The sequence below is a fragment of the Pectinophora gossypiella genome, chromosome 13, assembly GCF_024362695.1.
Source record: "Pectinophora gossypiella chromosome 13, ilPecGoss1.1, whole genome shotgun sequence".
Taxonomy (NCBI): domain Eukaryota; kingdom Metazoa; phylum Arthropoda; class Insecta; order Lepidoptera; family Gelechiidae; genus Pectinophora; species Pectinophora gossypiella.
In genome coordinates, this window is record NC_065416.1 from 9069713 (window position 1) to 9085773 (window position 16061).

At 35.9% G+C, this 16061-nt stretch overlaps 1 protein-coding gene and 2 long non-coding RNA genes across 5 annotated transcripts in view; 1 reads left to right on the plus strand and 2 right to left on the minus strand.

Moving 5' to 3' along the window:
* Positions 1-16061, minus strand: part of LOC126371932 (uncharacterized) — a 36551-nt gene that overhangs the window by 20009 nt on the left and 481 nt on the right. For both annotated transcript variants that reach the window (XM_050017385.1, XM_050017384.1), the window contains exons 2-3: positions 14605-14659; positions 2777-2896 (exon numbers count right to left, since the gene is read on the minus strand). In XM_050017385.1, coding sequence (XP_049873342.1) covers positions 2777-2896; positions 14605-14659 — 175 coding nt within the window. The remainder of the gene's footprint in view (positions 1-2776; positions 2897-14604; positions 14660-16061) is intronic.
* On the plus strand, positions 4541-5684 carry LOC126371934 (uncharacterized). The gene is made up of 4 exons (XR_007567102.1): positions 4541-4697; positions 4780-4971; positions 5400-5465; positions 5545-5684. It is a non-coding gene; the product is annotated as an uncharacterized LOC126371934 (long non-coding RNA).
* On the minus strand, positions 5728-8094 carry LOC126371933 (uncharacterized). Of its 2 annotated transcripts, none has more exons than XR_007567100.1 (5): positions 7839-8094; positions 7524-7722; positions 7027-7163; positions 6833-6920; positions 5728-6532 (listed from the first exon to the last, which is right to left on the minus strand). It is a non-coding gene; the product is annotated as an uncharacterized LOC126371933 (long non-coding RNA). The 2 variants fall into 2 exon arrangements; XR_007567101.1 differs by having other exon boundaries at positions 7524-7734; positions 7839-7853.

A 16061-nucleotide genomic window follows, 5' to 3' on the forward strand; every position in this document is an offset into this window, starting at 1 on the left:
ATGTAAACCAAGGGTACCGACCGAGGTTGGAACGTGAAAAAAGTTCAAATAGAACATAAAATAAAAACAAATTTAAATTAACGTGCGGAACTTTCGAACTGATCTATCAATCAATCAATCTCTTTACACTGTGTAATACCTCGCGAGGCTTCTCGTTCAGTATGGACGCGCCTTTTTGGACGTTCTATTTATAGAAAACCCATACAAACAAACACAAACAAGCCTATAGTCCGTGTTAATGGGCAGAGATATAAATTGGACGAAAATAACTCGCTACTAGTTTTGTTTGGTGTTTTTTATCATAAATTAATCTATTGTATAGCGAGAGGCTATGTAGTAGGTTCGAGAACATTCTCTATGATATAATAATATTAGAAACTACAAAATGGTCTCTGAAAAATACACTACAACGGAAGATAGCAACACAATACAATGTCTGTATCACAATTTTATATAAACTTATAGGTTCACAGTACACTAATAAATCCTGTAGAGCCGTGGTAGCCCAGTTGTAGAACGCTTGTCTCTCACTTTGAGGTCGCAGGTTCGAATCCAGCACAGGCCTAAACCAATCATTGTCAAATTTGTTTCCGAACTCGTGTTTTGATCATAAATTATTATCACGTGCTCATCAGTGAAGGAAAACATCCTGAGGAAACCCACACTCCCGAGAAATGCATTTTCGGAGGTATGTGACCTAACTTGTATTGGGCTGGTTTTCCTTTCGTGGCTTGGAAGGTCAGACAGGCAGTCGCTTCTGTAAAAACTGGACCTGTCAAATCTTCAGGTAAGGTAAGCGGACCCTGTGATAAACGAGATAATGCTAGGGGAATGAGTATACAAATGAATCCACGCCCGTGATAGCTGATGGGGTGGGAAGGATAATGCAGACAACTTGAAGTCACTTTTGATACTGGATCTTGATAATGTAGTCCTAAGATGGATATGATGAACCGCCTGGATGAGCCTATTGCGCAGTTCAACCATAGAATATCTTATATCGTGTGGGTTATGAGGTGAATTACCAACCTCATCAACCCTGGTGTCAGGGTTATTATTGAACCGCCAAAAACCCCTGGCATGGCTCATGTAACATACATCAGTAAGTAGTGACCGGGACCAACGGCTTATCGTGCCTTCCGAAGCACGGATCATCTTACTTTTTGGACAATCAGGTGATCAGCCTGTAATGTCCTAACCAAACTAGGTATCACAAAGTGATTTTTGTGATATGTCCCCACCGGGATTCGAACCCGGGACCTCCGGATCGTGAGCCCAACGCTCAACCACTGGACCACGGAGGTCGTTAACCACACCATAGAATATAAAACACACTACGTATAGAAGGTCTAGTCTCTGCCCCGCACCGATTTGTTTCAGGCGCCAACCTCACCTCTTCTGAGTCTTACTTTAGTCCTGATATGTCGCTAAGTAGTAAGAGGGAACTGCCAGACAGTCTATCTCACTTACACATACGCACGTGTCGGAACTTAGGCGGCAAACGGTAATTAAAATTCAAATTAAAAATATCTTTATTCATTAGTTAAGTTAGTTACACTTCGAATCATCATGTTTTACATAAGGAACGTCTCATCCACCTAAAACTACTGCAGCTTCTCACTACCTGTATATCCGGGGAAAAGAAGCTGCAATAAAAACCTCGGCACAGGGCTTAAATGAATTTAAAAAACACTACTTACTTAAATATTATTATACAATTTAGTAATTATATAATAACCTTCTTTACAAAGTTTCTGTTTAATTACTATCCATCCATCTATTAATGTACCCTTTTCAAAAGCAAATAAAGAGTATTTGTATTTCTATCTTAAAACTGTTCAAAGGTAATTTCTAAATGTCAATGGGAATCGTTGGTAGAAATGAGATTTTCGTATGGTGTCTGGGGTTGAACGCATTTTTTGCTCTCAGTCTAGCGGAGAAGTAGGTAAGCTCTAGGTAATTACTACCAATTTGAATTTTACCCTACCTAAGCATGTAGATACCGCAATTAATGGTCTGTACAAGTATGCGGCGTCCAAAACAATATTGCCTACAGTGAGTCATAAAAAAGCAATGAACGTGTGAAACATTTACGTAGGTACTCCCATTTACACATTGCATAAATATAGTATAATATGTTACTATAGTCATTTACACGCGTTGATAAGTGGCGCTTCAATGCCACAGGTGAAACAGCCAGTTTCTACGGCTGTTTACTTGCGAGAGTTCCTATTTTACGCAAACTCGATCGACGACAGACCTCGCCGCCGCCGGCGTGGTCGACGATTTCCCTCAATCAGCGCTTATCGCTATCGACCCGCTAGAGTCGATTAATTCTTTCAAATATTTTTCCTCTCAGACGACGCCCTGAGCCGAGGATCGCGCCCAACTGGGCACCCCCAGGCCTGTTATCTTAAACGTTGTACCGTGTGAGAGCCTTCAGCGCTCCCAATTTGTCCGGCCAAGTAGTTAATGCCATCTGCGGCAAATTTACAATAAGTCAAAAATAAGCATAGACCTCGTATAACAAATAGGCAACTAATATCTGTAAGAAACCGCGGCGCATCTTGTCACAAGCGACGGGGTGTAATGACACTGACACTAAACAACCGGTATTGCACTTCATTTGAGGGAACGAACGTATACTATCTACATAACTTAATGTATACGTATTTACAACACGATTCGGGTGTTTTTTTAGAAAAACTCCTTAGCGAATGTGAGTCTATTTGTTTATAGGATGTCAATGGCGTGACGTGAGAATTTTAATAGTTACCTCTGGGTGCGGCGATCGGTGCGCGTGCGTCTGTGTGATCACATTTTTGCTGCTTGCTTGTGTCTATAGTCACACGTGCCTCCAAAACTGCTGGGTCCAACTTCACTGCTTCCAGAGCATCTGTTGTACAAATATGGAATATTGATAAAACATGAAACATAAACAGCCTATATACGTCCCACTGCTGGGCACAGGCTTCCCCTCAATCAACCGGATGGCGTATGGAGCATACTCCACCACGCTGCTCCACTGCGCGTTAGTAGAGGTGTTTTTACGGCTAATAGCCGGGACAAACGGCTATAAACGGAACACAACGGAATATTGATATGTATTAAAAAAGATGAGCATGCAGGATGTCTTTAATGAGGATGGAAGAAGCGAAGTGGTGTGTCAAGATTGTAGTAAATGGAATTCCGGGGTTCCTGCCTACCCCAATGGGAAATAGGCGTGATCTTATGTATGTTGTATGAAAAAAATCCAGATCCGACCCGATCTCTAAGGGGACCTTCTTGACGTGTCTTATTGTAGATTTGCCGCAAAAGGCATTAACTACTTGGCCGGAGAAATGGGAAGCACTAAAGGCTCTCACCCGGTACAACGTTTAAGTCTAAGGGAACGAGGAATGCGATAAGTAAGTAAAACAGCTCTTGTTCATCTTTTTAAAAAAGCATACAATCCTTCGAGCATTCATAAATATGATTACGGTACCGAAAAGTATCGGCGTCCGAAGGACGTAATATACGATCCCGACGACCCGATTACTCTAGCCATAGAGGCAGCCAATCGGCTCGCGACACCAAACACTTCAGGACCCCGATACCGGCCCCGCCCGCGTGGTCGACGATTTCCCTCATTCAGCGTTTATCGCTATCGACCCACTAGGGTCGATTAATTCTTTCAAATATTTTTCCTATCAGACGACGCCCTGAGCCGAGGTTCGCGCCCAACTGGGCACCCTCAGGCCTGTTGTCTTAAACGTTGTACCGGGTGAGAGCCTTCAGCGCTCCCCATTTGCCCAGTCAAGTAGTTAATGCCATCTGCGGCAAATCTACAATAAGTCACGTCAAAGAAATATATAATTATGTTTTATTTGCTCGCACTTAGTCGAGTACAGAAGTTCAAATGGACAAACGAATAAATATCAAATAAATAGGTCAAGTTTTTTGTTGTTAATTAAAATAGGAGGAAAGAAGCAAAACCTACAGTAATAAATATAAGTGGATATGGCGCACAATCGAAAACACTTACAACGCCCATACACTGTCGAAGTTTAGGATTGTTTTGTTTTTGTTTACATATGTTTAAATAAGTATCTAGGTAGGATGAGTTAGGGAAACGAGGGGTAAGAAAAAAGTTGCCTAAAGCCTATTCTTATTTTTGAGGCCGTCCTGTATGTCGATTCTGTAGATCTCGAACAATAACTCGCTTATCACTTCGACGCTCACTTACACTTCGCATTCGATCTCACCTGACCTTGATTTGGTATTCTGTAAACATCACTAGCTCACTTGCGAAGTGAAGTGAGCTTCGATATATCTTTCGAGTTACTAGTGATTGGCGCTTAATGAGAAGATACCAATCGGTAATTACCGATTTATTGTTTTTAGCTAAAATAATGAAATTCTGCCAAAGAACTATAATTTGGATGATTTTATTCACGTTTCTGTACTCGAATTTAAATTACTCAAGCCTTAATAAGTTAAATTATAATGCTTTTAATCATAAACTTAATTCTTTTGGATGAATAAGCATTGAGTCTATGCTTACATTTTTATAACTCAAAGCTAAAAAAAAGTTTTGTACGAATGTTTGAAAACAAAGTTGAGGAATTTCAAGTGCATTTATATGTTTTTAAGTGGTTTGGTGCATAGATTGTGGTGTTTTGGCTGCGTGTGGACATATTTTGAAACGGGATAATGAAGTAAGTTTATTCCTTTACTTAAAATTAATCTCTTACTGACTGGAATTATTTTGTTTTGTATCAAAAACAAAAATCTTTTCAGTGTAAGCGAGCGCTCATCCCATCTGTCCTTTGCCCTAATAGAAGCAATGATTGACTTCCTGGAAAGAAACCCAGATTTGGCAAAGGGTTTTTCAAAAACTCAATATGCCAGAGAGTGGAGCACTAGCAAATTTTGTCATAGCGGCTCAATAATATGGGTGGGACGATTAAAACATACAAGCAGTGGACCAAAGTGAGTATGTTAATATTAATATTTCTTGTCCGAAATACTATTCTTGAAGCATTTCAAATGTTAAAAAAAAATTAATTTCAACCTAGCTTGTTTATTGAGTTTGTCAATCTCTCTGCAATTTATTCATTAACAATGTACCTACTAACGCATTCTAAACACACTTATATATTATCTGTCTGAGTAAAAACGTGCCGTTAAAAAAGTAGCAGCACAGGCTGCAGCTAGACGTAGGACTGGTGGTGGGGTGGAGGATGTAGCTGAACTTGCATTGGAGGAACGGATAGTGGCTTTGTATAGGGGTTCAGGGTTTGGTACTGGAGATGCCCACTGGGAATCCAGCTATTTTTAGTCAGAGTTTTATTAAATTAGGTGTGTTCGTCGTTATTATACTAAAATAATAATAATAAAGTACATGATTTTATTTTCAGCAATCAGACCCAATACAATTGGTTCCCCAGCCTCCCTCTTTAATACAAAGCAGTGGACATTCAGAAGTACGTATTTCAGTTTATTTGATCTAATGTTATTTTGACTACATTTATGTGCTGAAATAAACTACTATTACTCTTACAGATTTCAGTGAGTTGAAGAGCAGCAGTTAGAAATTCAGCGGCCCAATGCACCGGTCAAGGCGACCATGATGAAGCGCAGCATTGAGAGAGACGGAATTGCCGCTAACGCTGTGGCGGCAGTGGAGGAAGGATTAAATGCGCTAGCAGAAGCTATTAGGTTGAACTGGGGTCAAATAAATAAGTATTTAAATTGAAATTTTATATTTTCAAGTTTTAAAGTAGATTATTATACGTTATATTATTATTATTCGTTGTTTCTTTTCTGGTTTTGCTTATATTACAATCTTTTTTTTTTTCAATGTTCTTATGTACTAAATATAAATAATAATAAAAAAACCGTTATTTATTCATAAAATACAATTTTGAAGTTAATAGCAGACCCTAAAGTAATAATAGCTTATTATATACAATTTTATTGTATAACATTACACAAAGTAGGTAATTCTGTATGATAACAACACACTCACTAATACCTATACCTCTAAATTACCTATTATTCCTTAGTATGTGCTATAACTAGATCTACATAGATAATTAAAATATTTAGTCCTAAGGTTTAACATCTCACACTGAGGTGGAGTTAACGTCGACGCGATCACCACAATCTATTCACAAGATCTTTGACTTTTTTTTCTTTGTCCTTTGAGGCCTTTGCGACCGTCCAACATTTAAATCATCATGATTTGGCACGTTGCCTTCTCTGTGTCTCGGCTGCCACCTGAGCTTCCTCTAGGTTTTCATCTTCAGTCAAATTAACTACCTCCATTCCAGCCCGGTTGAACACGTTATGCAGAATACAACATGCATTGCAACTTTATCAGGATGATAGTCTAGGACCCTGTGTACTAACAAACACCTGAAGCGTCTTCAACAAACCATTTGGCGTTCTACGGAGTTGCGCAAGCATGTTATAATATGTTTCAGGAGTATTGTCGGGGCATTATTTATAGGTGTCATAAGGTTAGCCCGCTCAGCATATCCAGAACCACCTGAAATATATGAAGAATACAACTTTATTACTAAATATTTAAACCAATTGTTAGTAAGGAATTCCTTACTAATAAAACTGAAACGTAAGTTTGTTGCTGCTTTTACAGAATTATACAATAGACCACGAGAAATGTTGCATTTAGATAGCTGATGAATGTTCTAGAAAAGAATTTCAGTTAGATACTCTGTATCCTATTAAATAAATCTAAAAACTTTTTAATAGATTTGTTAAGGGCCAACTTATAATTATTTTTATCACTTTTATAAATATATTATATCTTTACTAAAGAAAAACTTACCGAACAAAACAATTTCTTCACCAGCATTTGTCAAAGCCTCTAAGTGATCTCTTACATCTTCATTAAAAATAAAACTGTCATCTGTAATCTAAAAAATAGGTACTTAATATGATTAGGGAGATGATCATCAAATAATAATTTGAGTACCTCTAAGATGTTTGATCAAGCGGGACAAGAGATTCTAATTCACTTACCAATTGCACATGATATTTTTTCAATTGCACATCCTAGCATGATAATTCTTACGACAGAAGAAGTCTTCATGCTCAGCCGGTCTTTTTAAGTTACGAGAGTGCCATCAATGCTGCCAATGATGAATTTTTCATGAAACCTGTAATTCAATACAAGAAAGTGGGTACTCGTATTAGGGTTTCATCGCATGTTTTATCACAAAAATCTTCAAATATAAATCTCCTCTTTAATATTTGTCTTTCTTATATATTTTGGGGAAACCTTATATACTTTTTTCAACATGTTCGGATTGTTGAGTACCTTAACCACTTTGTTTATGCAGCAGGATGCAGATGTTTGGGACAAATAGGTCCGAACATTTTCTTATATAATGTTTTAGTAGCTGCCACTAGCCAAAAATTACAAGGTACACAATATGTGTGGAATAGTATGCTATCAATCTATTTTAACAAAATAACGATAAGGTAGTAGGTATTAGATAGATAGGTAATTTTCTCACCTTAATACGAGTTGTAAGTCTTTTTCTTCGACGTTTGGTACTTTTTTATTATAGGGAGCAACTCAAGCTCGAGTTGGTCGATTAATTGCTTCGAAAGACTATATACGCTGACATAGTTATCATCTCGGGTCAATAGAGACAAACTACGAATTTCATAGGCTTGTCGACGCAACTCAAAATTGTCCAAAGTATGAGCTTCCTGTAATAAACACTTTAATAAAAACATTTGAGCGATTTTCAACAGAAGAAACATGTACACTAGCACCAGATAAAATACTACACTAAAGTTTTTTAAACATTAATCTGTTAAATTACCTTAATTGAAACTTATTGAGTCTTATTAGACACGATATCACTAGCAAATAACTAATAAACGTATAGATTTCACTCGACAAACATCAACTTTTTATTTGACAGATCAAATCGAGTTCGTAAGTGAAGTGAATAGCGAAGTGAACGGGGAATCACCCTTACAGAATGCGGATACATCTGTCATCTCATACTAAAAACGTCAAAATCTCGCATCAACTTTAGTTCGACTCGCTGCCGTACTCGCAACTGTGACGCTAGTGTGCATTCAACTTAAGTACATGTCTTACAGAATGCCAAAACAAAAACTCACCGCGGATTCAGATGCGAGTTTCAAAAATTACCTTACAGAATTGCACTGCTGAACTCCCCGCCGCTCATGAACACTCAATCGATACTTTTTTTGCTCGTGGCACACTGTCGTGGCAAACTTAAACTTATTATATACGTGATAAGGACCACTTTTTTATCATTCCCTCACTCACCCTACATAGTTACGTATATGTATAGAGAATTTAAATTGTAGTCTATAATGATACAATACCTACATATTAAACCAATATAAATAACAGGTTTCCTACCTACATAATATATTCTATTAATATCTATGTACAGCCCTTGCGGCACGTTTATCCACGTAGTTAGCATTCGTAACCCTCGATATAAGTCGCGCCGCGAGCGACGCGGTTGTCGTGCCGCGAGGGCTGGACTTAAAATAAGTATCATTGCCCCACGTTTGTTTCTTTAATTCTCTACAAAATTGTCAGATAAGTGCGGAATTTAAAAAAAAAACTAAAGAACTAATACCTACAGCTGTGTCAAAATGAGGGCTTTGTATCCACAATCGGCCCTGTTCTCTTATCAATCATTAATGATGACTATTCATGATTCTGGTGCTAGACTATTAAAATGTATAGTATAGAAACCACGGTTACTGCAGAGACGACAAGACAATGACACATTTTTTTTATCTTGTGACCAGATACCCTTCATTTTAATTACTGATCTCCACAAAAAAAAACTCGCTCTGTGACATTATTAATACAGGTTTTTTTTTTAAATTGTAAGTGTATATTTTTTGTGTCCGGTTTGGTCCGGTTGATATCGTTTACTTAAATTCGCGAAATTAATTTGGTACTTTGAACCACGTTAGGTAATTATTTTAATTATGATTGTTTGTTACCTACTGATGATTTATTTTTTCATTTATTGTACATAGAACAGGATATAAAGATAATGAGGACTTTTCCAGGCCACATTAAAAAAAAAATAGATGGCGCTGTACGTGATAATTAGCCATTTAAAATAGAATATAATGGCCGAGGCACTATAACAGTAATTTGTTCAGATATGTTTAAAATTATGTTGCTACCTATATTGCTTCGTTTATTTTGATCAGTCAGTGAATAATAGTGGGTGGAAGATGTGCTGTGCCTGGTTGTATATATACACACATACATATATCCATGAGATTAGAATCCATAGATATTAGAAGGTTAAACGAAGGCAACTTTGGATTTATATGTTTTTTTGGAGAACGCAGCTTGGAATGTCCCTCATTAGATTCAAAACAGACAAACAGTTCAGCTTTTTATGATTCTATGTTCTCAACAATTTTCTTGTTAATAGGCAAGTAGATATCTTGGCGTTTGTCATATAATTTATATAAGTAGAACTGTTTAGTTAACATCCTAAGGGCCAGATTTCCAGAGACAGTAATTTAACATCTGGACCTTACGACCCTAATGGATTTAGACACATGTGGTAATAAGTATAATCACTTTGAAGAGTTGGTTCCTTCCTCTTTGTTTATAATGTTGGTACTTACTTATTACATTTCGTTTTGTCTGACTCACACGCAATATGTTGACATGCAGATGAACGGTTATCAATACTTTTTAGTTGTAATTAATTAAGTACTTGACAGTTTTCGGATAAGTATTTTAAAAATTAAAAACGCTTATTTTAATATCTCGTAAAATATTTATTTTCTCTTTATATAATAAAAAAACATGGTTTTTTCAATCATTTCAAATTTCGTGCGAAAACGGTTGGTCACGTGACTTTTTGCGAAGTGACGTCACATTTAACAAAGAAAGTGTCAAACAGTAAACGTGACAGATAGTTTTTGTTTATTTTGTGAAATATGACGTCATACGAAGTTCAATCATGGCCGCCCGCGTTTGGGGTCTTATTATTACAGATAAAAAATTGCATTTTTATTTTGTAAAAATAACATATTTAAAAATTATCTTAATAAAAAAAACTATTGGATAATTATTGATTAAGAGTTCTCTATTCTTTATGATAAGATGAATTCTTATTTTTTTTATTCTTTATGCATGCATGGCAAGGCAATGAAAGTGGAAGTAGCGAAAGTGGTGTGTCAGAATCATAGTAAGTGGAATTCCGTGGTCTCTTTACTTGCTGCCATCACAAAACCTAAGACACCTCTAGTGTCAGACGGCTACCGTAGCGCGATGTGGGCATACATCTTTCAACGTATGTATACTTAAAAAAAAAATGCAAACGACCATAACCGTAACTGTATGGGAACTATATTCGAGGGGGAGTGAGGTAAACCTAGCTCAGACGCTAGTGGAGAGCGCAGAGTTGGCGTTCTATACGCAGTAATATTATTATTTTCTATGGCATCATCCAATATAGGTCATACTCACTCCCGGTACCATTAATGGAGACGCAAGTAATCAGAAGATAAGGGCAGCTACTCTTGACACAAAGTCTTATAACGAACCATTTGGTGACCTGAGAATAAATATCTACTTACTAAAACGCTTCGAATAGAACGTGTCTCAAATTTTAATCTGTTGGTCGAAAGAAAGATACGGATATTTGCCTAAAACGTATGTTGATGTTTAAAACATCCGAATTCTAGCTAAACCCCGCGTATTTCGAGAAGGTCACCATAGAACAAAAATATTAACTCGCTAAGACGCTTCGAATGAGATGTGTTTGGAATCTGTTGGTTAAAACAATGATGTACCAGGAGATACCCAGAACCGTAGTTAAAAACCCGAATTCCGGCTAAACCCCGCGTATTTCGAGAAAGTCACCATAGAACAAAAATATTAATTTGCTGAGACGCTTCGAATGAGATATGTTTGAAATCTGCTGGTGGTTGGGGACGTTTTGACTATTATGGACCCGCGACATTTAAACGTGTCACTTGTGGCGAATTACCTATTCTACCGGTTCTTTCGTCCATGTATGCGTTTGGCGTTTGACATGTGTACTTTATTTGTTGAATAGTGTAATTAATTAGTAGTATACTTCTGAAGTACAAACTGTAACAATTAGCGGAATATTGCATTGAGACAAACCTGCAAGGTTTAGCAATGCGATTCAATTGTATCATTATGTAAAATGTTTTCAACAATAAATATAATAAAAAAAATAAAAAATTTCGCTAGGTAGTAAGTAAGTAAAAAGTTTATTTCCTCCACAAAGTAGAGTTAGTAAAGAATATATGAGTACCTATATCTCAGACACAAATACAAATATAACCGTAGATCTGTCTCCTAGCGACGTATTGGCTCTGCCCTATCCAAATAGAAGTCGTCCTTGACCAATAAGCAATTTAACTGACGTCTCTGGCCAAACAACGTAAAATAATTTATTACCAAATACAGTTAGAAAAAATATTCTACGCCTCACTCACGGAAATAGCACAACGTAAGTACGACTTTAAAAATATACCTACTTAACAATGAATATATTATTTTTCACTCACGCGCGTAATCCCCATTGGAGTGTACAGAGCCACAAGCAAACATAAAACAACTTGCAGACACTTTAGACATAGAATAAAAAATAATAGATGCGAAATTTCGAGGTTAACAACATAGGTATTTCTTGTAAGTGCTTATTTAGGAAAGAAACATTACCTATTTGTTATAATTACATTATATTTTACATTGTAATAGGAATTTTGAAAAAGTATTCTTTTGTATGTGTGTTATGGTAATATAATCGATGTGTATCTATTTTTACATTTAAAAATTAGGCTTTCTGAATCTGGATCTTACACCTTATAGGTACCTCCTTTAGCAAACTCCAGAAAAATCTAAGAAATATTACTTACTTACTTACTAAAACATTACGTATATAAAGGTTAAACTTAGAAGGACTTACATTGACCAAAACGGAGATGTCCTTAGAAAAGATTCAGTACGATCTACTCTGAACCGGCGTGCGTGTTTCCCCATTTGTCCGGCCAAGTAGTTAATGCCGTCTGCGGCAAATCTACAATAACTCATGTCAAAAAAAAATAGGCCTGCGTGTATTAAACGATTGATGAATGTGGAGGAAGCTAGAGAAGTGTGTCGGGATCGCAGCAAATTGAATTTATAGTCTCTGCTTACCCCAGTGGGAAATAGACGTGAGTTTATGTATGTGTGTATATGTCGTGGCCAGATCATAGAATTGACCATTTCATGAAATGATCGACCATTTCATGAAATGGTCGTATTTCATGAAATGGCCAACTTCAACTGACCATATCGTTTAAACGTCAGCGTTTAATGATATTTCCATCCACGTTTGGCCATATCATTAATGTAGGGTGTCCATGATAAGTGGTGTAATAAAAACGCGAAATAAGGTAGGAAATAATGTATTACTCTAGTACAAAGTACAAAAATGTTTAAAAGTCAAATAAAAATTAAAAAGTCATTTTCGATTAACGGAGTGTTGATGTAGTTGACATATACGCCGTAACTGCATCTCGCTTTGAAGTCGTCGTCATATTTTTTGACACTATTTCATGCCATTGGTCATCATTCAGTATATTTTTCGTGTGTAAGATAAACATACTGGCGGCGTAGGGGTGGCCCAAGGGCCACCCCCGCCGCACCCTAACCTACCGTTATGCCTTGTAAAAATTATAAAAAAAAGGATTATGATAATTTAAATTATGACAAAAACATTTATGCGTTTTAATAGAATCCCGTTTCAAGTAGTTAATGCCATCTGCGGCAAATCTACAATAAGTCACGTCAAAAAAAGAAACTTTACGGACAGTAGGATCGTCTATATTTTTCTTTTTAAAATTAATATCTCTTCATTCGCAGTTTTAATTATATCATATTTTGAAATCCAATAATAGTCCATTGATTTACGTAGCGTGGTCACTCGACCTTCATTATTTGCCATATAACCTAAAAATAAAAATAAAGTTGCTGTCTACTGTTAATACGAGTTTTTCTTTTCACCTTAGTGTCAAAACATTGCTTCACTGCACTTTTATCTTGTATTTGCTTATTATTATTCGTATTATTCGCGTTCACACAAGAATAATTATTGTCCGCCGCCATTATGCAAAACAAAAACAAAGCGACACCAGCGCCACTACCGGTGGATAATGTTACTATTTTACGATATGATCGCTAACGTTTGGCCATATCATGAAGTAATCATGCATTTAGTTGGTCATATCGTTAAACGTTTTGTGTTCATTGATCTGGCCAAACCACATCATGATGTGGCCAACGAATGTTGTTCTATTTCATGAAATACGACCATTTCATGAAATGATCGATCATTTCATGAAATGATCAATTCTATGATATGGCCACGATATATATATAAAGGTTAAAACGCTCTGCATTCTTCCGCATCATAGGTACTTACCCACTTTAGAACCCAGTCGCACAATCATATTTTACATTTAATGAGACTTAGGATTAATTTGTCAAAAAAGTTAATGTGACATGGTTTCAAAGTGTATACATATATTATTAGTACTCGTGACTGTACACTCTTTTGTGGATTTTCAGTTTTGTATGGAATTACATTTTACCTAGTTAGGTCAGTAGAATTATACAGAAAAAATATTCTTATTAAAAAAAATATACAGTCGAATTAAGAACCTCCTTCTTTTTTGAAGTCGGTAAAAATGTAAAGTAAAAAGTAATATAATTATATACATATATTATCTATCACACAGTAAACTTCCTAATTTTATATACCTATGTATTGTAGCTTGTAGTAGGTACCTAGTATAAAAGTGTCGAATTCGTCCGAATCATTAAAAAAAACATAACACAGTTGTACACTTACAAACTAAACGTAGGTACGTACCTACTTCGTGAGTATTTAATAAACTAGATATTTTAGCATAATTTACATAGCATTTATAACCTAAAATTAAGTGTCAAAACAAATTAAATGAATAGGTATAGGTATCGTGTACATAAACAGGCGCGCATACGCATAACTGTTGATCCTCTTCTTCTATCGTGTGGGTTGTGAGGTGGATGACCTACCTAGGCAATGCACCAGGTTTATTATTGAGCAGCCAAAGGTCCATGACATGGCTTATGTAACGGCTACGTACTAATATTACTAAGTAGTATAACTGAGACCAACGGGTTTCGGACACTCGTGTGATAAGCCCGTAATGTCCTAACTAAACCATAGAATAAGGAATAATAAATACTACGTATAGACCGACAACACCCCGCTCCCCACCAACGTCCGAGCTAGGTTTACCTCACCCCCCTCTCCCCACCCCCCCTCGAACATAGTTTAGACTTGAATCGTATGGTGTCAGACGTCACACACAGGTGCGCGTGTACGATAATGTCAATGTGTAGTGTCTGTGTAAAACGAGGTTGTTTGTATTAAGTGTCCGGGGTGCGACCAAACTAGGAATCGACTCGACTACCGCTGCAGGTTCAAGTCCAGTCCGGAATAGATTTATTTCGATTTAATTTACTTTTTGTGAGTTCACTGAAAAACAGAAATCACTTACCCGTGTCACCGGCAGTCTTGATCCTAAATTGGCGTTTTTTTAATTCAGAGGCTTCCTGAAATGTTAATAACATTAATCATTCATTATCATAAGTTTATATAAAGGAAGAGAAGTTCTCCTGTTTCGAAAAACTACTAAAAAAGTATTTGTTAAATAAAGCCTTTTATAAGATAGAATAATAATAATAATAATCTTTATTGCACAAAACTTACAACAACACAATGACAAAATATAGTTAAACAATAAAAACAAGTGCAATTACAAAAATACAGACAATAACATTGCTTAATTAAACAGGGGTCCCCAAACTAGGCTAAGCCTGTATCTTGGGGAACCAATTAAATAGGAATTACAATTTATCCTTAAATTAGGCATCCTTTTTAATAAGACTATTTATTAATACAGTGGGTAAGTATAAGAAAAATATTTAGAAAAAGATGTACTTAAAGGAAAAACATAAAAATATAAATAACTATTCTATTTTAAAAGCTCTTCTGTTGATTCGTAATCTAAGGAAAGTAAAGATTTTATTAATAACTTTTTTGCTTCTATGGTGGTACAATGTATGTATGGTGTATGGTGTGTGTGGTATGTATGGTGGTAGAAGAGCTATTTAATGATTGTAATAAGTTAAATAAATAATATAATTTTATTGTTATCTAAATATATAAAAAAAAGCTTAGTTACTGATAATTACTTAAAAATAATAATAGTATAAGTAGGTAGTATATTATATAATTTCTAAATTCTAAAGTAAGTTTACTTTATATAAAAAATAGTTTATATTTTTTTAGTTTTAAGTTATTGTTGGAATACTTTTGCGGTGCCCTTACAGGGTGTCACATGCTTGTACATTATTTACTTATAAGAACTGTAAGCCACCATGTCACATGCAACAAATAAATAAATAAATATATGCATGTGTGGTGGAAATCTGTTATTCGAGCCCTACATCCCATTAGGAGATAAAAGGATTAGAAGAAGGGAGAAGATAAGCTATAATGTGTACTCATATATCCCTTGGCGTATAAATAATGAGATATAGAACTACTTACTAGATGTTGTGGCTTACAATATGGAAAAAGGTAAGTTATTTGATGTCACAAATCTAACAATTAAGTAAAAAAGCCTAGGTAGGAACTGTAAATAGCTGATTATGTACCTATTCATTCATACATTAATGAGACCTTGGAACCGCGTAATACGTTGCTATAAATGCTACATCATTTAATCGAATACAATTAAAATGAAACGATGTCAAATTAGAATATTAATTCTGCCACCGTTATTCCATTTTCGTACAGTCATGAGCAATATCATATATCCACTTTAGAACCCTGTCGCACTATCATATGTGACATTTACTAAGGCTTACGGTGTAATTTGTCAAAAAAGTTAATGTGACATGGTTTCAAAGTGTATACATATTAGTACTCGTGACTGTACAATCAGCAGGT